Genomic DNA, 20,944 nt, shown 5'->3' with positions numbered 1-20,944 from the left:
AATTCATTGGATTAGACAAAGGGGAATGAAGGGAAGAGGGGAGGGGAATAGGAAAGAGTAGAATGAATCAGATATAACTTTCCTATGTTCATAAAGGAATACACAACCAGTGAAACTCCATATCATGTACAACCACAAGAATGAGATCCTAATTAGAATAAGTTATACTCCATGTATGTATAATATATTAAAATACATTCTACTGTCAAGTGTATCTAAAAAGAACAAAAAATTAAATAAATAATAAAAGTAACACAAGTATTAAAAAACAAAGAACCAAGTAAATTCTAATTCAGGGAATTAATGATACGCTTCTTTGACAACAACCTTATCTTCTTAAAAATCTCCTTATTTTACCCCAGTTTTGTTTTTTGTTTTTGTTTTCTTGTGGGGCAGGGAGAACCAGAGATTAAACGCAGGGGGCTTAACCACTGAGCTACTTCTGCAGCCCTTTTTATTTTTTATTTTGAGACAGTATCTCACTGAGTTGCTTAGGGCCTTGATAAGTTGCTGAGGCTGGCTTTGAACTTGAAATCCTCCTGCCTCAGCCCCCCAAGCTACTGGGACTACAGGTGTGCACCACTACACCCTGCTTGCCTCAGTGTTTATTGGTAGTTTTCATGTATAATTGTATGTATGTTAATTAAATAGAAATATGGTTCTTAAGTTTCAGGAGCATAGGATTTCACTGTGGAGTTAATAAAAGCTACAAAGCAACCCCCCCCCCCCACACACACACACACAAGAATAGTTTCACATCAGAAAGCTATTTTTTCATCATGGTAAAGCACTTTCAAATATATAGTAATTCTTCAGTAAAATCAAGCTAACAGTTTTTATTATTATAAAATAATAATTATCAAGTAGTAATTGTTACTGCAATGTGCAAAAAATTCTTGAAAGAATTACTAAAATCCTAATAAAATCTTATTCATTAGGCTCTTTATCTCTGGTACAAGAATCACCAAAATGAACTAATTTCTATTCATAAGGAAAAATATTAGTCAAAACTGAGGCAAACATTTGTCGAAACAAATACAACCTGAGAAATGTGATAATGCTAAAATTAAGCCAGGATAGAATAAATTGATCAGAGAACATCCTGTGAAAGTTCTACAGGTTAAAGTCTTTTGTTAAAGGAAACCAAATTGTTTAACTACCTAATGGTTGTCCTATGATTTCTCCTTCTAGAAGTTTGAATTTTCTTCTCTGATCTCAGTATTAGTTATAGGTGAATAGCTCTGGACTTCAATATTATAGATTCTGTCTCGTTTTTTAAATATTTTTTTCATTTGTAGATGCACACAATATCTTCATTTTTGATTTATTTATTCTTATGTGGTACTGAGGATTGAACCAGTGCCTCACACATGCAAGGCAAGCGCTCGACTACTGAGCTACACCCCCAGTCCCTGGTTTTGTCTCTTTTTAAATACCATGTCTGAAGTTTCAAAATGATTTATCAGTGTTTTGTTCCTGTCTTCTCCTCTGAGCTACAATGTTTCTCTGTTAAAAAGACCCCATTTGAAAAGAGCTTTACTCTGAGGCCACTGAAAGAGTTAAGGGGAGATAAAATAATGTAGTATTTGTCTTCTGTACACTATGTTTTTTTTCACTAGATTGAGCACATTTAGTTTATTGCTAAAAAACTAAAACTCTGGTATTTTTTCCTAGTCTAATTTATACACTTTAATCATTAAAAGGAACAAATTTCAATGACTTATGACAAACATTGACATTCTTATGGAGAAGGAAATATTAAAATTCCTATAGTCATAGTATAAATCAGTTTTTCAAAGGTTTTCATAATGAACTGATCCAATTGGAAGGTTTTTCATTTTGAGTTTAATTTCTTTAATAACTATAGAACTAGTCAGGTTATTCATGTCTTCTTGAGTGAGCTTCTGTAGTTTATGCATTTTATCTAAGTTATTATACTTATACACATAATTAATCATAATATTCCCTAATTGTTCTTACTTATGTTTTCATATCTGTAGAGTCATTGCTGACTTCGCCTTTCTGATTGTTGAGATTAGTATTTGTATCATCTCTCGTTCTTGATGATTCTGGCTAAAGGTTTATTTAGTTTATTCATCTTTGGAGGAACCAGTTTGGGGCTATATTGATTTTTCTCTTGTTTCTCTTTTTCAATTTTGTTGATTTCTTCTATTTTATTTATTCTTTATTCCTTATACTTGCTGTAGGCTTAATTTGCTCTTGTCTTCCTACTTGTTTAAGTTGGTGTTTAGATCTTTGGGACCTTTTAGCATTAATATTATAAATTTCTTTCAACATACCACTTTACCCCACCTAATAAATTTTGATATGTTGTCTTTTCATTTTCATTCAATTCACAATGCTTCTTAATTTTTCTTGTGACTTCCTCTTTGACCATTGATTATATGGAAGAATATTGTTTAATTTCTAAATATTTGAAAAGAATAATATCTTTCTGTTACTGATTTATATTTTAGTTCTGTTACAGTTAGACAACATACTTCTATCTACTTTTCCTATTGATTATTGAAAGGAATATTAGAGTCTCTAATTATAATTGTGGATGTTGTCATCTTCTTTCACTGTTATATATGTTTTTACTTTACATATTTCAAAAGTCTGTCTTTAGAAGAACTGTGGTACTATTATTATCTTGTAGTGTCATTCTTTATTCCTAGTAATAAATGTACTTTACCTGATTAATATAGCCATTCTAACTTTCTTTTGATTAGAATTCTCATGATATATTTTTTCTTTCTTTAACTTTTAACCTATCAGTTATCAATGCCTTTATTTCTTAAATGGATAGTATAATGTTATTGGTATGGAATGTACTATTTTGAGTTTTCTGTTTGTTCCATTTATCCTTTTCTTTTTTCTGCCTACTTTTGAAATTTGAGTAGTTTTTATTCAATTTTATTCTGCTATTGAATTATTATTTGTACTGTTTTTTAAAAATTGTTTTCAATAGGTACCATATGATTAAAGTATATATCTTTAAGTAATCATATAATACTTCAAATAACTCCAGGCCTGGATGGCTTTGTTAGCAAATTCTACTAAACATTACAGTAAGAAATAATTTTAATCCTTCTCTGCTTGCTATCAAGATCTTTTTTTCTCAGCAGTTTAATCATGATGTAGCCAGGCATGGACTTTTAAAATTTTTCCTGTTTAGGGTTTGTTGAGCTTCTTAAATCTATATATTTATGTCTTTTGACAAATTTGGGGAGTTTTCAACCATTAATTCTTCAATTTTTTTTTCCTGTACCATACAAATTCTCCTTTTCTTCTGAGATTACAGTGACATAAATGTTAACTTTTGATGATGTCCCAAAGGTCTTCAAAGCTCTATTCATTATTTTTCAATACTTTTTCCTTTATGATTCAGATTAGACATTTCTCTGTTGACCTATACCCAAATTCATTCTTTCCTCAGACTTTCCCATTTGCTATCAGATCTATCTAGTAATTTGGTTTTTTGTTTCTCTGGGGTTTTAGGGTTTGTTTGGTTGGTTGGTTGGGTTTGGGTTATTGTATTTTTTAGTCCTACAATTTTCATTTGGTTCTTCTTTATTAAAACTCATAGAACTGTACATTTGTAAGGGCACATTCTACTTAACATGAATTATACCCCAGTAAGCTTCATTTAAAAAAAAAAAAAACAGATGTTCTGTTTTCTGTGTATCTATATGTTATATATATGTGTGTGTGTGTGTGTGTGTGTGTGTGTGTATAATACATTCAGAATTTTAGTGAAATGAAACTAGTTGAAGATAATAATTTATTTAGACTTAAAAGTCAAATGCAATTTTCAAGTATTAAGATATCTAGTGGCCAGGGCTGGGGATATGGCTCAAGTGGTAACGCACTCGCCTGGCATGCACGGGGCACTGGGTTCGATCCTCAGCACCACATAAAATAAAGATGTTGTGGGCTGGGGATGTGGCTCAAGCGGTAGCGCGTTCGCCTGGCATGCGTGCGGCCCGGGTTCGATCCTCAGCACCACATACCAACAAAGATGTTGTGTCCGCAGAGAACTAAAAAATAAATATTAAAAAAAAAATAAAATAAAATAAAGATGTTGTGTCCACCGAAAACTGAAAAATAAATATTAAAAAATTCTCTCTCCCTCTCCCTCTCCCTCCCCCTCCTCTCTCTCTCCCCTCCCTCTTTCTCTCTAAAAAAAAGGTATCCAATGGCCAAAAGCTTCTTTGTGTCTATAAGGAGATACATTAAAACCAACAAAAAAGCTTAATTTGTCAATACTATTGCCTAAATGCACTTCATCATGTTAGGCCAATAGTTATCTGGTTTTGAGAAGTTTCTGAAACTTGGGGGTCTTTTTTAGTCTTAAGAGAATTAGTACTGTGACAGCAGCCAAGAACCTTGGGGTCTCTTTTGCCTTTTTTTTTTTTTTTCTTTTTGGTACCAGGGATTGAACCCAGGGGCACTTAACCACTGAGCCATATCCCCAGCCCTTTTTATTTTTTTATTTTGAGACAGGGTTTTGCTAAGTTGTTTAGGGCCTCACAAAGTTGCTGAGACTAGTTTTGAATTTGCAATCCTCCTGCTTCAGCCTCCTGAGCCCCTGGGTTTACAGGTGTGTGCCACCATACCTAGCTCTCTTTTGCTTTCTTAAGAAAGTAGTACAGATATTTAGCAATATAATGTTAGAGTAATTCCAACAAATAGTTGGACTAGCATTTATCAGTGTCTATCAATTTGATGAGGGATTGTTATCTCCCGAGGTACTAGAATCAAGGAGCTCATTTCCTGGTTTCAGAGAGAAACTAATTATAATATAAGTAACTTACAAATAGTGGGATTTCATACTTCTTAGAATTTTTTGTAGCAGAAATGGAATTTAATTGAATTTTCTGGTTGATCTTTCAGAGTTCTGATAACCTCCTCTCTAAAATGAAGGGTTTGAAATCAGAAATATTTTTCCAAGGTCTGTTAATAGCTGTAAAGCCATTTGTGCTTTAAAACTCCTGTCCATTATTTTATTTTATGCATCCTATAAAGCCATTTGACTGAAATGTAGGAATATAATTTATTAAATTGAAAAAATATAAAATCATGGAGATTTCTCAAAAGACTAATAATGGAACCATCACATGACCCAGCTATCCCACTCCTTGGTATTTATCCCAAAGAATTAAAGTTAGCATAATATAGGGATACATACATGACCATATTTATAGCAGCATAATTCATAATGCCCAAGTTATGGAACTAGCCCAGGTGTCCATCAACAGATGAATGGATTAAGAACACACACAATAGAGTTTTATTCAGGCATAAAGAAAAATGAAATAAGTTATTTGTAGTAAAATGAATGAATAAAATTTAAGAGCATTATGTTAAGCAAAATAAGTCAGAAGGTCAAGAGTCTTATGTTTGCTCTCATATGTGGAGGGAAAAAAGGAAGAGCGGTGTAGGGGGGTCTCATGAAATTTGAAGGGAGATCAATAGACTAGAGAAAGGGAATGACGGGGAGAGAGGAAAGGAGAGAAAGGGGTGGAACTACAGAATGAAATTGACCAAATTATGTCATGTGTATGTGTAAATATGTCATAGTGAATCCCACTATTTTGTATAATTATAATGTACCAATTTAAAATATAATTATTAGAAAACAAGAATTTTCATGAGAAAAAAAAACATTAAATATTTTTACAGAAACAGGAGTGAAAAGTAAGATTGTTTAATTCAAGTACATAAATAAACAATTGCAAAAATATATATGAAACCTTTGAATGAGCAAATATTTTGAATAAAAATTCAGGTTATCTTGGCTTGCCTGAAATTAAGACTATTAGAAGATCAGCTCATTGATTATACTTGGGAAAACATTACGTAGATGTAGTTTTTATAAAGACTAGATATAACATAAAGGAGGTCCCAGCATACAACATCTTTCTCTTAATAGCTTAAGAATATTAATTTGAAGTCTTGGAGTTTCTCACTGCTGCCCTTTTGCAGCTTTTAGGGAAAGGTTGGAGTTTTAAATATCCAGGTGATCTCTAAGACTCTCAGAGGATCGCCTTAATATTATTTGGATGGGATGTTCTGATATTGCCTTTTTGTGAGGAAAAAAAAATCCAATGATAGAATTAATTTTCATTTTTCCTTCCTACAGACTTCGCATATCATTTAAATGGATGGTTCGAGCTTTCTCTGGATACTTAGCTACAGACCAGCTTTTGCTTTTGTGGGATAGAATCCTAGGATATAACTCTCTGGAAATTCTTGCTGGTAAGAGTAAATACTTTTTTATGAAATACATGTTGTTTCTATGGTAAGGTCCCCTTCCTTTCTAACAATTGGAGATTGAGTCTACTATTGTATAATTTTTAATGTATAAACATTTAATATATTTATCTGGTTTAGAAGATAAGTACAGAGATTCTGAAGTCGATATTTCAGTCTTTTAATTGCCCAATACCAGTCTACTCCTAGTTTGTCTTTCTTAGCCCTTTTCTCTCTCTCTTCCTCACCTGTCTCTTAGTCTAGCCAGGACTTACTGAGTCCCAGCACCTGTGAGTTCTGGGCAGCTTCTTTAGCATTTTGTTCTCTGTACCCTACTCAACTGTACCTAAAATCCAAACCAAGACTGAGTTTCCCTGCAGAGCTGAAATCTAGTTCTTCTGGGTCTCAAGTTATACTGGATTCAAAACTTTTTGTGTTTTGCTAATAGTCTGTGACTTATGTTTTAGAGTCTGAATTTGCCCTTTTGGGTATTCTCTCTTGACAAAAATAAATTTTTCTTGTTTTTTTTTTTTTCAGGAAGCCAGATTCATCTCTAATTAATAATTAAGCAGTTCATGCAAAAGATATACATCAAAGCAAATTTATAACACAACATACACACTCATTATATTATTTTGCTTCTCTTAAGTGCAATAGACTCAGTTATTTTTATCATTGGGATTATCAGGAAACAAAAATAATAATTGGGAAATCTTCCTAACAATAGGTTGATAGCAGAAAAGTTGGCCTACTATTTTCTTCCTTACCTGAAATATTTAATATTTTAAAATCACTGTGTGGACTACATTGGAAATATTGCTTAGTTGAAGGAAAATATGGCTCAAATATTCTCAAGGTACCATATTAACATTTTTTGAATGCTAAGAGGTTTATAATAACTGGGTGGCATTTTAAAAAGGAAAATTAGAATAATAATAAAGTACCATGAAGATAAATAGCACCCCTGTTGTAATCAGAGATTCTCACTGACTGGGGTGTTTTTAACTCCTAGAATCCTTCTCTCAGCTTTTTTTAAAGCCCATACAAATATGAGTGAGAAAAAAATGGTCTTCCCTCTTCTTTTTTGACCAAATGACAGTGATATGTGTAATATAGAGATAGAAGGAATGCTAGAGGACATCAGGGTAACTTTTTCAAACATTTCTGACAAGTAGTTCTTATCCTCTGTTTGAACCCTTCAGTATTGGGTAATGTGTGCCTTAGCAGGAGGTCCATTTCATTTCTGGATAATATGACTTGTTTAAATGTACTCCTTATAAACCAAGGTTATTTTTATGTTTTTTCTACTATTGTATCCTCACCTCTCCCTAAAGTCTTCCATTTCCAAACTAAGCAGCCTCCTTTTCTGCTACTATTTTCTCAAGTGACAGGACTGTAGACAGTTCACCAAATAGCCTTACTCTGGGTATGCCAAATACTTTTATGAGTATCATATATAGCATTTGATATCATTTCAAAAAAATTAAAACTTTAAAAGAAGGAAGCTCAGTATAAGAAAGTACTTTCTAATAACTAGAACTTTCCAAAAGTAGAAAGAGCTCTTAAACTGTCACCTGACAAATCAAGAGGTTTTGTAACTTGAAAAAAATATTGAATTAGAAAGCCTTCGAGGCCTCTTTCAATTTAAAATCTCTCATCCTATGCCTTATCACCTTCTAGCAGCCTAAAGGAAAAAAGAAATAGATGTCTGTGGAATACTGTATTTTCTCTAAACCAGGCACTATGCTATGAGCTAAATACATTAATGAAAAACATACTGATGAATAGGTGGAAAAGTAATCTGCACTATTTCATTCATCTACTTTACCTGAGTGTCTTTTTAAAAATCAACGGGAAAGAATTCTAGAACATCTAGAAATGAAACTGGATAAATCTGAATTCCCCTCTCATGGAATTCAGGTAAAAAGCCACAGGGGTAGATAATTTCATATGGAAGTATACAAATTCGTTTTTTTTAATATTTATATTTTTTTAGTTGTAGTTGGACACAATACCCTTGTTTTATTTATTTATTTATTTATTTTTATGTGGTGCTGAGGATCAAGCCCTGGGCCTCACCACACACTAGGCAAGCGCTCTACCACTGAGCCACAACCCCAGCCCCAAATTCATTTTATTTCATACATTTTTAGTATGAGTATTTTGGGACCACCTTTTTGGATCAAGTGAGTTATTGGTATTTAAGAATATCTTAATAAATATCTCTGGCTTAAATTGCAAATTAGAGCCTTTTAAAGAACAATTTAAAGCAATGGTATACATGTTCATAATAGTATAATTAATGAGAATAGTTTAAAAGATAAGGCATGAATATTACAATGTCCACATTTTGTACAAAGCATGATTTTGATCAGAAATATCCAGAAGTATAGATCTTTTCTCCTTGGCAAACAAACCTGTTCTGCAGAAGGACTGGGCAGATTAAACATGAAGCAAACAGAAAGGAACTTCTGTGATGTGACACAAGATAAATAAAGGTTATGAGCACATAAACATTGTGGATGCTGAGGTCAGTTAGTAAACTTCTTTCTTCCCCTTCTCTTATCTGCTCTTGGCAAAACAACTTCCCACCATGTAAAGGTCTTTTCTGATATGGTAGAAAATTTGCACGTCCTGTCAAGCTTTCAGCAACTCAGTTCAGTTATACAAGACAAGGCAGTAATGATCATGTTCCTAGTTCCTCCTATGAGTCCAGATATTAGGAAGCTACATAACTGGCCCATAGAAAATGGTTTCCTTTGATATGCTTATAAACATGGAGCTCCGTGACTTTCAAATACTTTTCTTTTTTTCAATTAAAGAAAAATTCTTTGTCCCAAATCTCTTGTTACACATTGAATAGTTGCAGATGATTTGAATTTAAAGTTTGTTTTACTACTATGCTTTTTTCTTGAGAATTTTCCTCTAACTGGTTCTAATGTTTTTGCCAGATTTTCCAAAATCTCTTGTTCCCTAAAAAAGTGCCTGAGCTTCCCAATCATTGGTTGCACCCCACCCTGCCTTGGGAAATTAAGAAGCCTCCCTCCTGATAGCCACTCCTCAAGCACAAAACACCTGCTGCCATGGCCAGGACACCATGGTGTCATCCTGCATGCCATCTCTGTGGAACCATTCTGAGGGGCAGAAGAACACATCCTGCATAGGAAAGCATATGGATTTTTATGTCAGGGATGAGTGACTACTGCTTACCTCAGTCCCATTAGTGGCACCATGCAGTGGTTAGGTGCATAGATGCAGAGCCAGAGAAGACTGTTGGCTCTGCTGTTTTCTACCTGAGTGACTCTAAACATTCCCACAGCTCACTGTGCCTCAGTTTCTACATTAGGAAAATTGAGCTAATAGTATTTAATTTATAGAATTTGTATAAGAATTAACTATTATTATTTTCATAGTAAAATGTATTTTTAAAAATTCACGTTTGCATGAAGTTTGTAATATACCTAGAACCAGGTTCCAAATAATTCTTAATATCTATCACAACTAGTCTCCTAAATTTCAATGAATTGATGAGTTGAGAAAGCACTACTACCACTGGTGATGGGAGAAATAAAGGGAAGAAATCAAGCACGGTCTCCAGGCAATTCCATCTCCTTATCTGGATCACCTACCTCTTACTTTACATGGGTTCTTCTATTGTTCATGATTCATTCTCACATATAGTTTTATGGTAATTTATTTATTAATAAGTGTTTAATTTTAGCATGACTTTTACCTTATGCGGATTTTTAAAAATATTTTTTTAGTTGTAGTTAGACACAATACCTTTATTTTACTTATTTATTTTTATGTGGTACTGAGGGTCAAACCTAGCACCTCACACATGCTAGGCAAGTGCTCTACCGCTGAGCCACAACCCCAGCCCTTATGTAGATTTTGAATGGAAATAATATCTGTATTTTCTATGTAATGTATATTATTGAAGTTCAAATTGTTCTATAATCCACTTTTCAAATTTTCATCTTCCTTTTCCTTTAGCCAACATTAATGTGTCAAGATCAATCCCAGAGCAGTCCTCCCACAGAAATATCCATTTGTAACATGAAGAGATCAATGCTGAGTATATAAAATATAAATATAATCAAATATTATAAAAGTATTTTTTCAGAAAAAAAGTTGTATTTCTATCAGGAAACTTCCTGGGTACATATAAAATGCAATCTGATATACTTACAAATTTGACTTTCATTGACTTTCCCGAAGCTCCCCAAGGCATTAATAAGAAACACCTGTGTCAAAATAAATCTTTATTTTATAGGACAGTCCTTAGAGCTTCATGCCATGTAAAAACTGTTATAATTTAGTTGTAGGTGTGAAAGAAACATTGTATAAAATGACTATTTTAGGACCACTGAATTTTCCTTTTCCCTGAACTGGCATACAGTTTGTCTAGCCTTCAGTCACGGATCTCTACGGTAGACAGTTTCTTTTTATCACAAGACCTTAACTCAGAATGCAGGGGTGCAGCTGTGTCAAGCACTGGTCCTGAGCTTTCTGAGTGTCTTGTGGGCATAGCAGGAACTTTGCCAGCTGTTGAGTAGGCCTGCAGTTGAAATAGTGTGCATTCTTTTCCAGTCCTGGCAGCTGCCGTGTTTGCTTTCCGAGCAGTGAACCTGATGGAGGTGACATCACTGGCTGCAGCTGAAGTAAGGATAAGTTTCACTCAGATGGGATGGAAATAGTTCCTGAGAGATTGCCAGGCTCAGTCACTTTAGTATCTGATGCATAGGACACACTTGTAGCCCATTTTTTAACTCTGGTAAAACCTATAAGTTCTGAGCTAATATTAAGTGTTTATATTTCCCTAAATCCCTTGAAAACAACCTTCTTATGAAGGGACCATATATGAGTTTATTATAGAAAACCATTATTACCATTATACAAGCAGATACGTAGTAATTTTAATAGAAACTATCAAAGCTGTGTTATGTTTTCCTATTATTGTTTACATTCATATGTTATAGAATAGAGAAAAGCCAGTTGAGAGAGTTAAAGAGTGTGTGTGTGGATGATAATAATAAAGACATATCAGCTTTTTTGGTTATCTTTATTGTGAGTTAGTTATTTAAAGCTGATTTATTTTCAATGGTACAATTTACACCCGAAATATGGTTCAATTAATAGGGCTTACCATATTATTCTATTAGTTACCACTAATAGAAATGCAAATTTTATCCTTAAAATAGCTGCCAATATGCTTTATTTAAAGGGAAGAGGATGTTTATGTGTCTTGCAACTGAATAAATATTAATTCCATCTCAAAATGATTTCCTGAAGTCAGTTACTCCTTAGACTATAATAACGGGTCTAGGATTCATAATGTACGTTTATTTATAGAAGCAAGTTGAAATGTTAGACCTCTTATAAACTCTTGCTACCTTGTATATTTGAAGAAGGCTCAGGCTGTGAAGGTCTAGGTTATTTTCTACTGCACATTTTAGCTTTGTGCACACGTACTAACATTAATGCATTCAGAAAAGAGGGGAGTTGTAGCTTTCATACAGAGATTTAAGATAAATCATGCCAAAACTACATTGTAATGGTGTTTCTATTGTATCTTATTTCCTAGACTTCACTTTGCAATTAATAATTCTTTTTGTTTTTCTATTTCAGGCAGTCCTTGCTGACCTTTCTACTTTAAAAGTTATGCCACTTCTTCAAATTTTCCTGTTTGCTACTGTCACCTGATTTCTTCAAGGTCATTGACAAGACATCTAGTTTTTCATTAGAAACTAATCATGAACTATGCAAACTCTGCATAAAACCAAAATTAAATTTTGCATATAAGCCAATAAAGATCATGTTCCCTCCTGTTAAAGCTAAGTCATTTTTCACTTTTTGAAACAATAATTCTGCACACCAAATATTGCATTGCATGCTGCTGATTTTCAAGAGAGAAGCAATAAACATAACTTCTGCTACATTGAGCTTACTATATCTATAATCCTGACTTGTTAAAGGCATGTAAGAATATATGCAATAAGAACTAAAGATGCTGTAATAAACTTCAAGAAGTCATGTAGCTTCTTGGACAATTCTTTTATGTCAGTGTATAAACTTATCCCTAGATAATGTATTATAAATGTTTGTAAATGTCTTACAAGTTGCTCTTCCCCCAGAGCCAGGGGTAGAATGTGATGTGAGAAGGCCTGAAAAAGGTACACTTTTGATATTAGTAACTTTTCACTCACTAGGGATTTTCTGCCCTCTCCATTTTATTTCTCCCTTAAGCATCTCTACTGGGAAAGGTTTAATACTATTTTCTCCATCTAGCAATATTTTATTCTTCACTTGCTGAAAGTCAGAACATTATAGAGATTTCCCTCTGCACTTCTCAATCTTCCATCTCTTATTTAGAAGCTGAGGCCTGTTGTCAGGTTCTTTTTTTCTAGAAGAACACAAAGAGGGCATCCCAAGGAATGAAGAGAAAGAAGAACCAAAACCACATCCATTGCTGCTGGAGCTTGAGTTAACAAGAGCCACTTCTAGGCCGAGCAGCTGAGGTAGACACTCAACCCAGAACTGAAGCCATGATGCAAGGCATTGTGTTGTATTTTGGTCTTCATTATAAGTCTAGGGCCTTATTTTATATTACTTTCTAAAGAACCACCTTTTCAGTAATATGGAATAATAGTATGTGAAAAAAAATCCAAAACCCATTGTCTTCTGACTATAGGTTCAAAGTCAAGAGGTTGATCACTTTAGTAAAACTGTAAATCAATAGATAAGATTCTTATTGACTAGTATTTTATTAAGCTTAATCCAAATGTATTTCATGAATATTTTATTTTGATAGTATATATTAGGAAATGTATGAAATTTAGCACAAAACTTTAAAGGTGATGAAGTTTAGTATAACTAGTTTATTGATTTGAAAATCTATTTATGTAGTTATATTCATCAGGTATTTGTTGACTTTCCAAGTAGTAAATATTGTGATTGATTTTTTTTCCCATGAAGACTATCACTCCTGATTGATTCTTAATAAATTCCATTTTACTGCTTTTGAAGGTGACACATTTATAACATGCTTTGCCATTGAACATGTACAAATGCACATACATGGAGAGGATAAGTATACATCTATGACTGTTATCACTCACCTCCCTCATTCTAAAAAGATGACAAGAATATTGGGAAGAAAGTGTGGTTTAAATGATCACTGTCAAATGTGTACAGATACTACCATATTTGACTTCCTTCTTTAGAATATATAAGAGGTGACGTTGTAGTCTAATATATAAGAGGTGATGTTGTAGTCTAATACAGAATATTGTGGATTTGGCCCTAGCTGAAGTCTCTGTTAACTGCAATTTAGGGATGGGAGGGAAATGGACAGTAGAAAATTATTGTATCTGCTCTGTTTACCTTACAAGATTATATAAGAACAAATAAAAATATATATTTGAAAGTGGTTTTTTAAACTGCAAAGTGCCAAGCAAATATAAGATATGGTTGATAACTAATTTCATATGTGACATTTTAAAGTCAAATGGTACAGATAATATATGAAGATTGCCCAATTACTTTAGCATTTGTATTATTTTTTTTCTTGAAAATTTGAGACTATATCTCTAAGAAAATAAGTGGACTATGACATAGCAGATTCTTTCATTTGGTACATGTGGCTCTAGTAGTAATTCTGAATCTCAATCCCAAAACCAAACCTGGTAAGCAGCCATATGTTTTACTGCTATCGCAAACCTCTCTGGTATGCCCTGCTCTTTGCTACTTTTTGGAATACTGGAAGGGGAAATCAGACTCTTCCTAACTCTAACAGCACTTCCTCACACTACCTCGCTTATCTTCCTTCCATTTGCATTCTCCCATGTCACCTCCTGTCTGCCACTAACACTGAGTTCACATCTGCACTGCCAGTGATCCCAGTATCTGAGTGAGCAGTGGTAATTATTCTATCAATGGACATTGGCACTGATGAAGAAATAGCCTGGGCAAATTATGTTTGGCTCTGCTAGATTTCAGTTGACCCACTAATGTTATATGCTGTGACCTAATATTTGGAAGAGCTTATTTAATAATCTTTTTTCTGAATGTGTGGTAATCCAGTGTTCTGCATAATTGAAATTTCCAGCTTGTCTTAACTGCATAGCACCCTGTTACACTCAGAATGCACTCTCTCCTATTTTCCAAGGAAACTAGAAACCATTAGGCTTGAGCCTCCTCAGCCTTCAATTTCAAAAGTTAACTTTGTTCCCCATGCTTAATTTCTTCCTTCTTGTCTCAAAAAATGTCTAATCTATTCCTATAGTTCTGTAAATGCAGATTTGATTGGGTCATTTCTATTCCTAAAAAAATTCACCAACTCCTCATTGCTTAAAGGGTAAGTCCAGATTCTGTAGCATCACAGGAATAATTCTTCACAGCTGGATCTTCCCATTTCTATGCTCCCACACTGATCCATTATCCTAAACTTTAGCATCACCAGATTGCATGCTGATCCTAGACCAGCTGCAGCTATTCATTTTGTCTCTGCCAGAGGGATCCTCTCCATTTTTTAAGGTGCCCCTCAAAAACTTTCTTCTGTTGTAAAGATACCCTGGAGCTTATAAATTAGCATTACTCCCCTCTCTTTGTTCTCTGTAAAATTGTTCATCTGTTCATATGGTGCTTATAATATTGAGGGTTTTTTTTTTCTGGTTGTCACTTCATTCCCAAGGAAATTTTTGTTGACTCATCTTACATGTAGAAGTTACAAGAAGAAATTTGTCCATGTGAGTTTGTATCCTCTCACGTGATCCAAAATTGTTTGGATGTTTTTCTTGAAACATAATTCCCCTTCCATATCTATAGACTCCCTTCTTCCACAAAGTCTCTAATTTTTATTTGGAGTTCTGCCCCCTCCCCCATGTGCTTCAGGTGAGGCTACTCCCAACCTCAGGATCCATGGATTGGCCAAGGAATTACCTTTTGCCATTCCCCTGGCCACAGGGATTGCCCCAGGATCCAGGCTGTCTGCAAGGAGTGAAAGCCAATGAAACACCATTAGAAGACTTGGTTTAAATTTTCAGGGAACTTTCACTGTGAAAAAGGATGCAGGGTCTGAGCTTTTGCAACCTAGGAATGGAGAATGAAAAGCTCTTCTTTGTCTTTGCAGGCTTCCCATGGGCCATTTTGTTACATGAGCCATAGGATTTTCCTTGCAACAGAAGGATCCTAACTGCTGACAGTTATTTCCCTTTTAGGTGATCAGCTTTTTAAATATGGGTACCATTAGGTACAGAACCCCTGCCTACACACTGCTCAAACTAGAGTAGTATTTTGTTACCTTCTTTCAATCAAGATGCAACCATGACCTTACAAGGACCTTAGGAGGTCTACATTTTAGACCTACTAAGCTACTTGAAGTACCTAACAGGGTATATATTTTGCCTTTGGTCATTTGCTCACAGCTCCCTCTGCTTAGAATGCCTTCTCTTCTCTCTATCTAACTGTAACTTGTACCTCAAAACCCAACACAGGGAAGACGACTACTCTCATGAACCCTCCTCCAACCCTTAATATACATATGTTATATCATGATCATATGTTAGCTCATCTTTCTTTTCTGCTACTCTGAGATGCCTTGTCTAGTAGAAAATGTTTTGGTTTTTTTAGCTTTAAGTCTCTAGAATCTAACATAATGCTTGCCCCATAGTAGACTTAATAAGAGATTATTAAATGAACAAGTGAAGTCATCTAATTTAATTCACTTACTTTACTGATAAAGGAACTTTCTGTGTTCAAATAATAACTTACCTGTCCAGTGTTACCCAACTATTTTGTCTACCATGTTGATTTGAGACATTGCCTATGGAAGTTCAAAAAAGAATTATTTTGAGAGAAAAAACTGCAAATGCTTCACTTAATTTTTTTTCATTTAAGCCAACTTTATTATGGTATAATTATATACAATAAAATTATATGTTTTAAAATAAAACTCATTTTAAATGTGCAGTTCCTTAGGTTTTGACAGAAATAAGTACCCATACCACCACTGTCACAATCAAGGTACAGAATATTTTTATCATCCAAAACAGTTCTTTTTGTGCCCCTTCCCATTTATACACACATTCACTCCAAATACTCAGTGATCTACTTCCAGCTCTAAAGATTAGATTTCCCTTTTCTAGAGTTTGAGCATGTGTACTCTTCTGTGTCTGGCTTCTTTTATTCAACATAATGTTTTAAGATTTCTTCATGTTATTATGTAATCAATAGTTCATTCCTTTTTATTATTGAATACAAGTCTTCATAAGGATATATATCTACATTTCTCTGGGGCAAATGTGTACTAGTATAATTTCTATATAATATACAAGCACATGTTTGACTTTCTAAAAAGCCCTCAAATTTTTTCTGAAATGGCTCTACCATTTTACATTTCTACCAGCAATCTCTAAAAGTTCCAGTTATTCCATATCCTTACCAACACTGGTTTTAACATGTTAGTAATTCTAATAATTAGTTTTAGTGTGGATTTTCCTAGTTACTAATGAGGTTGATCATCTTTTCATGCTTATTTTCCATTTATATGTACAATATTCTTTTGTCAAGAGTGCAAATCTTTTGATCACTTTTAATCGATTGTCTTATTATTAAATTGTAAGAATTCTTAGGCTACATTGTGTTTTTCAAAAATCTTCTCCAAGCTTATAATTATCTCATAATTTTAATTATTCTTTTAAAGAGCTAAAGTCTTTATTTTGTTGAGGTTTAATTTATTTTTATTATTTATATTTTTGGCATTCTGTGAAATCTCATCATAACTCCAGGTCACAAAAATTTTTTTCCGATATTTTCTTCTAGAAACTTTATGGATTTAAGTTTACAACCCATTTTTTTTAGTTAATTTTTGTATATGGTGCAAGTAGAGGACTGAGCTCATGTTTTTACATATGCATATATACACCATTTGCTCAAAAGACTTATCTTTTCCTTTTACATCTGCACTTTGTTCAAAACCGATTTGCATGTATGTGTAGGCTGGTTTCTGAACTTTCTGTTTTGTTTCATGGGTTTATGCCTGTTTTTATTCCAGTGCCACACAGTCTTGATTTTTATAGCCATATAGCAAGTTTTAAATTGGGTAGGGTAAGACCTCTAACTGTTTGCCTGTGTCAAAACTAATTTGGCTATTCATTACATTTCTAAATAACTTTTAGGATCAGTTTTTCAATTTGTACCAAAATGAGAAGGGGGGGGGAAAGGCCTGCTGGGATTTTTATTGAGAGAGCATTGGTTATATAAATCAGTTTGGGGAAAATTGATATCATAACAATATTGAGATTTCCAATTCATAAATGGCATACCTCTCCCTTTAGGTCTTGTATGATTTTACATAGCAGTATGTTGTGGTATTAGTATACAGTGCATAAATCCTGTTAAATGTATCTCTAATTATTTCATATTTTGATGTTATTGTAAATGGTATTTTTAATTTCTCTTTCCAGTGGTTTTTTGTTAATATATAGACATATCAATGAATTTTTATATTGACCTTGTATCCTGAGACCTTGCTCAATTACTACTGCTACTGCCCTTTTTGTGGCTTCCCCAAGATTTTCTACATATATAACATCTATAAATAAAGATAGTTTTGCTTCTTTCTTTCAAATCTCTATGCCTTTTATTTTATTTTGCTTCTCTTACTAACTAGAACCTACAATACAGAAGTGTTGCAGCTCACCTAATTTTAAATGAAATGTACATCTTTCCTGAACAAATGTAACAAATATTTTAAAATATGTATAAATGTAGATGTTGCCAATTTAGATATAAACATCAAGGAAAGTGAGATTCAGACGGAAGGTCAGGAGAGACATTGACATACAATGAGATAAGCCTGGGGAAGTGTTATGTTGCTGATCATCCCAATGACTTCTTTTTTTTTTTTATTGTTGGTCGTTCAAAATATTACATAGTTCTTAATACATCATATTTCACAAATCATTCTTTTAAACAGTAGGTTTCAGGTATTGTCAATGTGCTTGTCACGAAAATAAGAAAATTGTTTTTTAATTACTTCAACTGTTATTTATCCTTAAAACTTTTCTCATAAATATGTGGTATGCATATATTTATTCAAATATTAAATGCTTGCTTTTAGCAAGGTACTGGGCTGGACATTCAGTACATATGTACATTTTTGTGATTGCTTTTTCAGTAATAAGTGTGGTAAGAGATAGTACTTCCTAAGTAAAGAGAATCATCATATTTTTCTCAAAGTAATGGTTCCCTGCTTCCTATGGTAGGAAAAAAAAAATGTTCTTCCCAGAGATGTTTATATCCTAATCCCTGAAACCTGTGAATATGTTACCTTACATGACAAAAGGGACTTGCTGATGTTCTTAAGAATTTTGAGATGGAGAGATGATCCTGGATTGTCAGATGGCCCAATGTTATGACAGGGGAGGTTGCTTATATGTGAAAAAGAGAGGAAGAGAATGTAAATCAGGGAACTGAAGGTGCTATGCTGCTGAATTTGAAAATGGAGGAAAGAACTTATGAGCTGAGAAATACAGGCAACCTGTAGATGCTGGAAAAGGCAAGGAAATGGATTCTCCTCTAGAGAGTCCAGAAGTAATTCAGCCCTGCTGATCTTTGATTTTAGGACTTTTGACTTCCAGAAGTATAAGATAATAAAACAGTGTTGTTTTTAAGTCCCAGAGTGTGTGGAAACGTGTTACAGCAACAAGAGGAAATGAATCCACCTCCTCTCAGATAAATTTAGTTTACCAGATTAACTATAATATATGACAGTAATAAGTTCACATTGTTTTAATTTTTTTTATAAAATAGGTGACTATATGTCTAATTTCTCTGGGTTTTATAATGATCAAAAGAGGCAAATATGTAAAAGGTTTTTTTGTGTGTGGTGCTGGAGATTAGAACCCAGGGCCTTGTGCATACAAGGCAAGCACTCTACCAACTGAGCTATATCCCCAGCCATGTAAAGGTATTTTGACAACTACTTTCTACTGTTCTGTTGCTGATACAAAAAAGACCACAGAACATTGGGCAAATACAAGGAAGGAAGAGTGGTATTTGGGAAAATGTTATCATCAAGTGTTGGGGCGACAGGGAAACAGCCCAATGAACATGACCGCAGAGGAGCCAATCAGCTAGATGTTGCTGGGGCCACTGTGAGCCAATCATCAGCCGGCAGCTGGAAGTTTGTTGGGGCCCCTTTGGCTGTGGCTCTCAACAATCAAGCTCTAATGTTTCCTTCCAGGTGGAGGCCTCTCACTGGTGTAATGCTCCTGATATATAGCTGGCTCCAAACCCCTCCTCCCTTGGAGATGAATGAATTAGATTATTGGCAGGTTGGGATACTAGAATGAGCATGTAAAGCCAACTTCCTCTCTTCTCTTTCTTGGGATCCAGAGAACATATGTTCTGCACTACCCCTCTGTTGCCTAAGTATTACAAAGTCTTGATCCCATGGTATGGGATTGAGGTGGGGAGAGGGAATGGGTATAGATGTTTAGTGCTGCCTATAACTAAGTGAATATGTATAAGAGTTAGTTTTAAAAAGTCAGTCTTTGCTGTGAAATGAAGTCACATTTAACTTTTCATTTGATCATTATAAAACTCAGAGAAATTATCTTCTTCTGCTATGAACAGTCTAAGTTTTAATTTTCTCTCTCAGGTATTGCAGAACTCAGGTCATGAAAAGCATGCTGCTTATTGGACTCCCAATCTCACTAAACAGGACAAGGAAGTTGAGGATTGCAAAGAAGCAATCATAATGATGGGTCATGTAATATAAACTAGAAGAGAAGTAAAAGGTGGGAACAAGTGGTGATTCCTATAAATAAACCAGAATGATGGATTCAAGGTCAAAGCAAGAAAGTAAAAAGGCACTTTTAAAGGAATGGTCCTTTTCAAGGCAAGTAATTTAAAAGGTTCATATTTGTAGATGTTTGCATTTGAAATTTTGGAGGTTGTATCATTTCTGTTGATGCCAAGATGTAAGGCATAATGAATAACTGGAGTAGGAAAAAACACTATTGAAAATATGAGAAAGTTAAAACACCAAGAGTCCATGGTGTGAGATGAATCATCAACATACACATTGAAGTCACCAAAAAGAATCACAGAAGGAGGGATAAAGAAGAAAATTGAGTTATAAACTAGCTTTTCTGAGAATAAGAAGAAAAGACCCAGAGTCTACTAGTAGATGATAGCAGGATGGAGGGGGCAGAGTGATATAACCAGATGGTGTGAACCTCCACAGAGCAGAAGGGGTTTGCAAGAGGGAAGGGAGAATAACACTCTCCTTGGCATTAAGGAGTAAGGATGGTGCTGAAGTACTTTGGACAAGAGACAGAAAACTTCCTTTTAAAAGGGATACAGAGAAACTGGCCCCAGAATATATAGCCTTTTAGTTAAGTAAGAAGGTAAACAGAACCTTCAGAAAAGAGGTTACAAAACACAGTTTATTGAACTCACATTGAGAATTGGGAATTCCAAGAGGTAGATGGTAATGGTTTGCTTGGAAGGTAATCCAGGTCTGAGGGGTAAGGGTGGGGAGTTAGATCAGATGAAAGGAAGAAAGTTCAAGTAATTATGTCTAGGGAACTTGGAATCTGATAGAAATGGTGATAAACAGAGGTGTATACATGGGCCAGTCTTCTCAGAAGTGTCTGAGTAATAATAACCTCCACTGCTT

The 20,944-nt window shown here is 34.2% G+C and overlaps 1 protein-coding gene across 1 annotated transcript in view; it reads left to right on the top strand.

Moving 5' to 3' along the window:
* Tbc1d19 (TBC1 domain family member 19) overlaps positions 1 to 12,091 on the top strand; it is a 132,668-nt gene extending 120,577 nt beyond the window's left edge. The window contains exons 19-21 of the mRNA XM_026403122.2: positions 6,146 to 6,261; positions 10,849 to 10,919; positions 11,887 to 12,091. Coding sequence (XP_026258907.1) covers positions 6,146 to 6,261; positions 10,849 to 10,919; positions 11,887 to 11,961 — 262 coding nt within the window. The 3' untranslated portion in view covers positions 11,962 to 12,091. The remainder of the gene's footprint in view (positions 1 to 6,145; positions 6,262 to 10,848; positions 10,920 to 11,886) is intronic.
* Positions 12,092 to 20,944: the final 8,853 nt, after the last annotated feature.

Source organism: Urocitellus parryii, chromosome 10 (genome assembly GCF_045843805.1).
Source record: "Urocitellus parryii isolate mUroPar1 chromosome 10, mUroPar1.hap1, whole genome shotgun sequence".
Classification (NCBI taxonomy): domain Eukaryota; kingdom Metazoa; phylum Chordata; class Mammalia; order Rodentia; family Sciuridae; genus Urocitellus; species Urocitellus parryii.
This window is presented reverse-complemented; position numbering and strand designations above follow the sequence as displayed.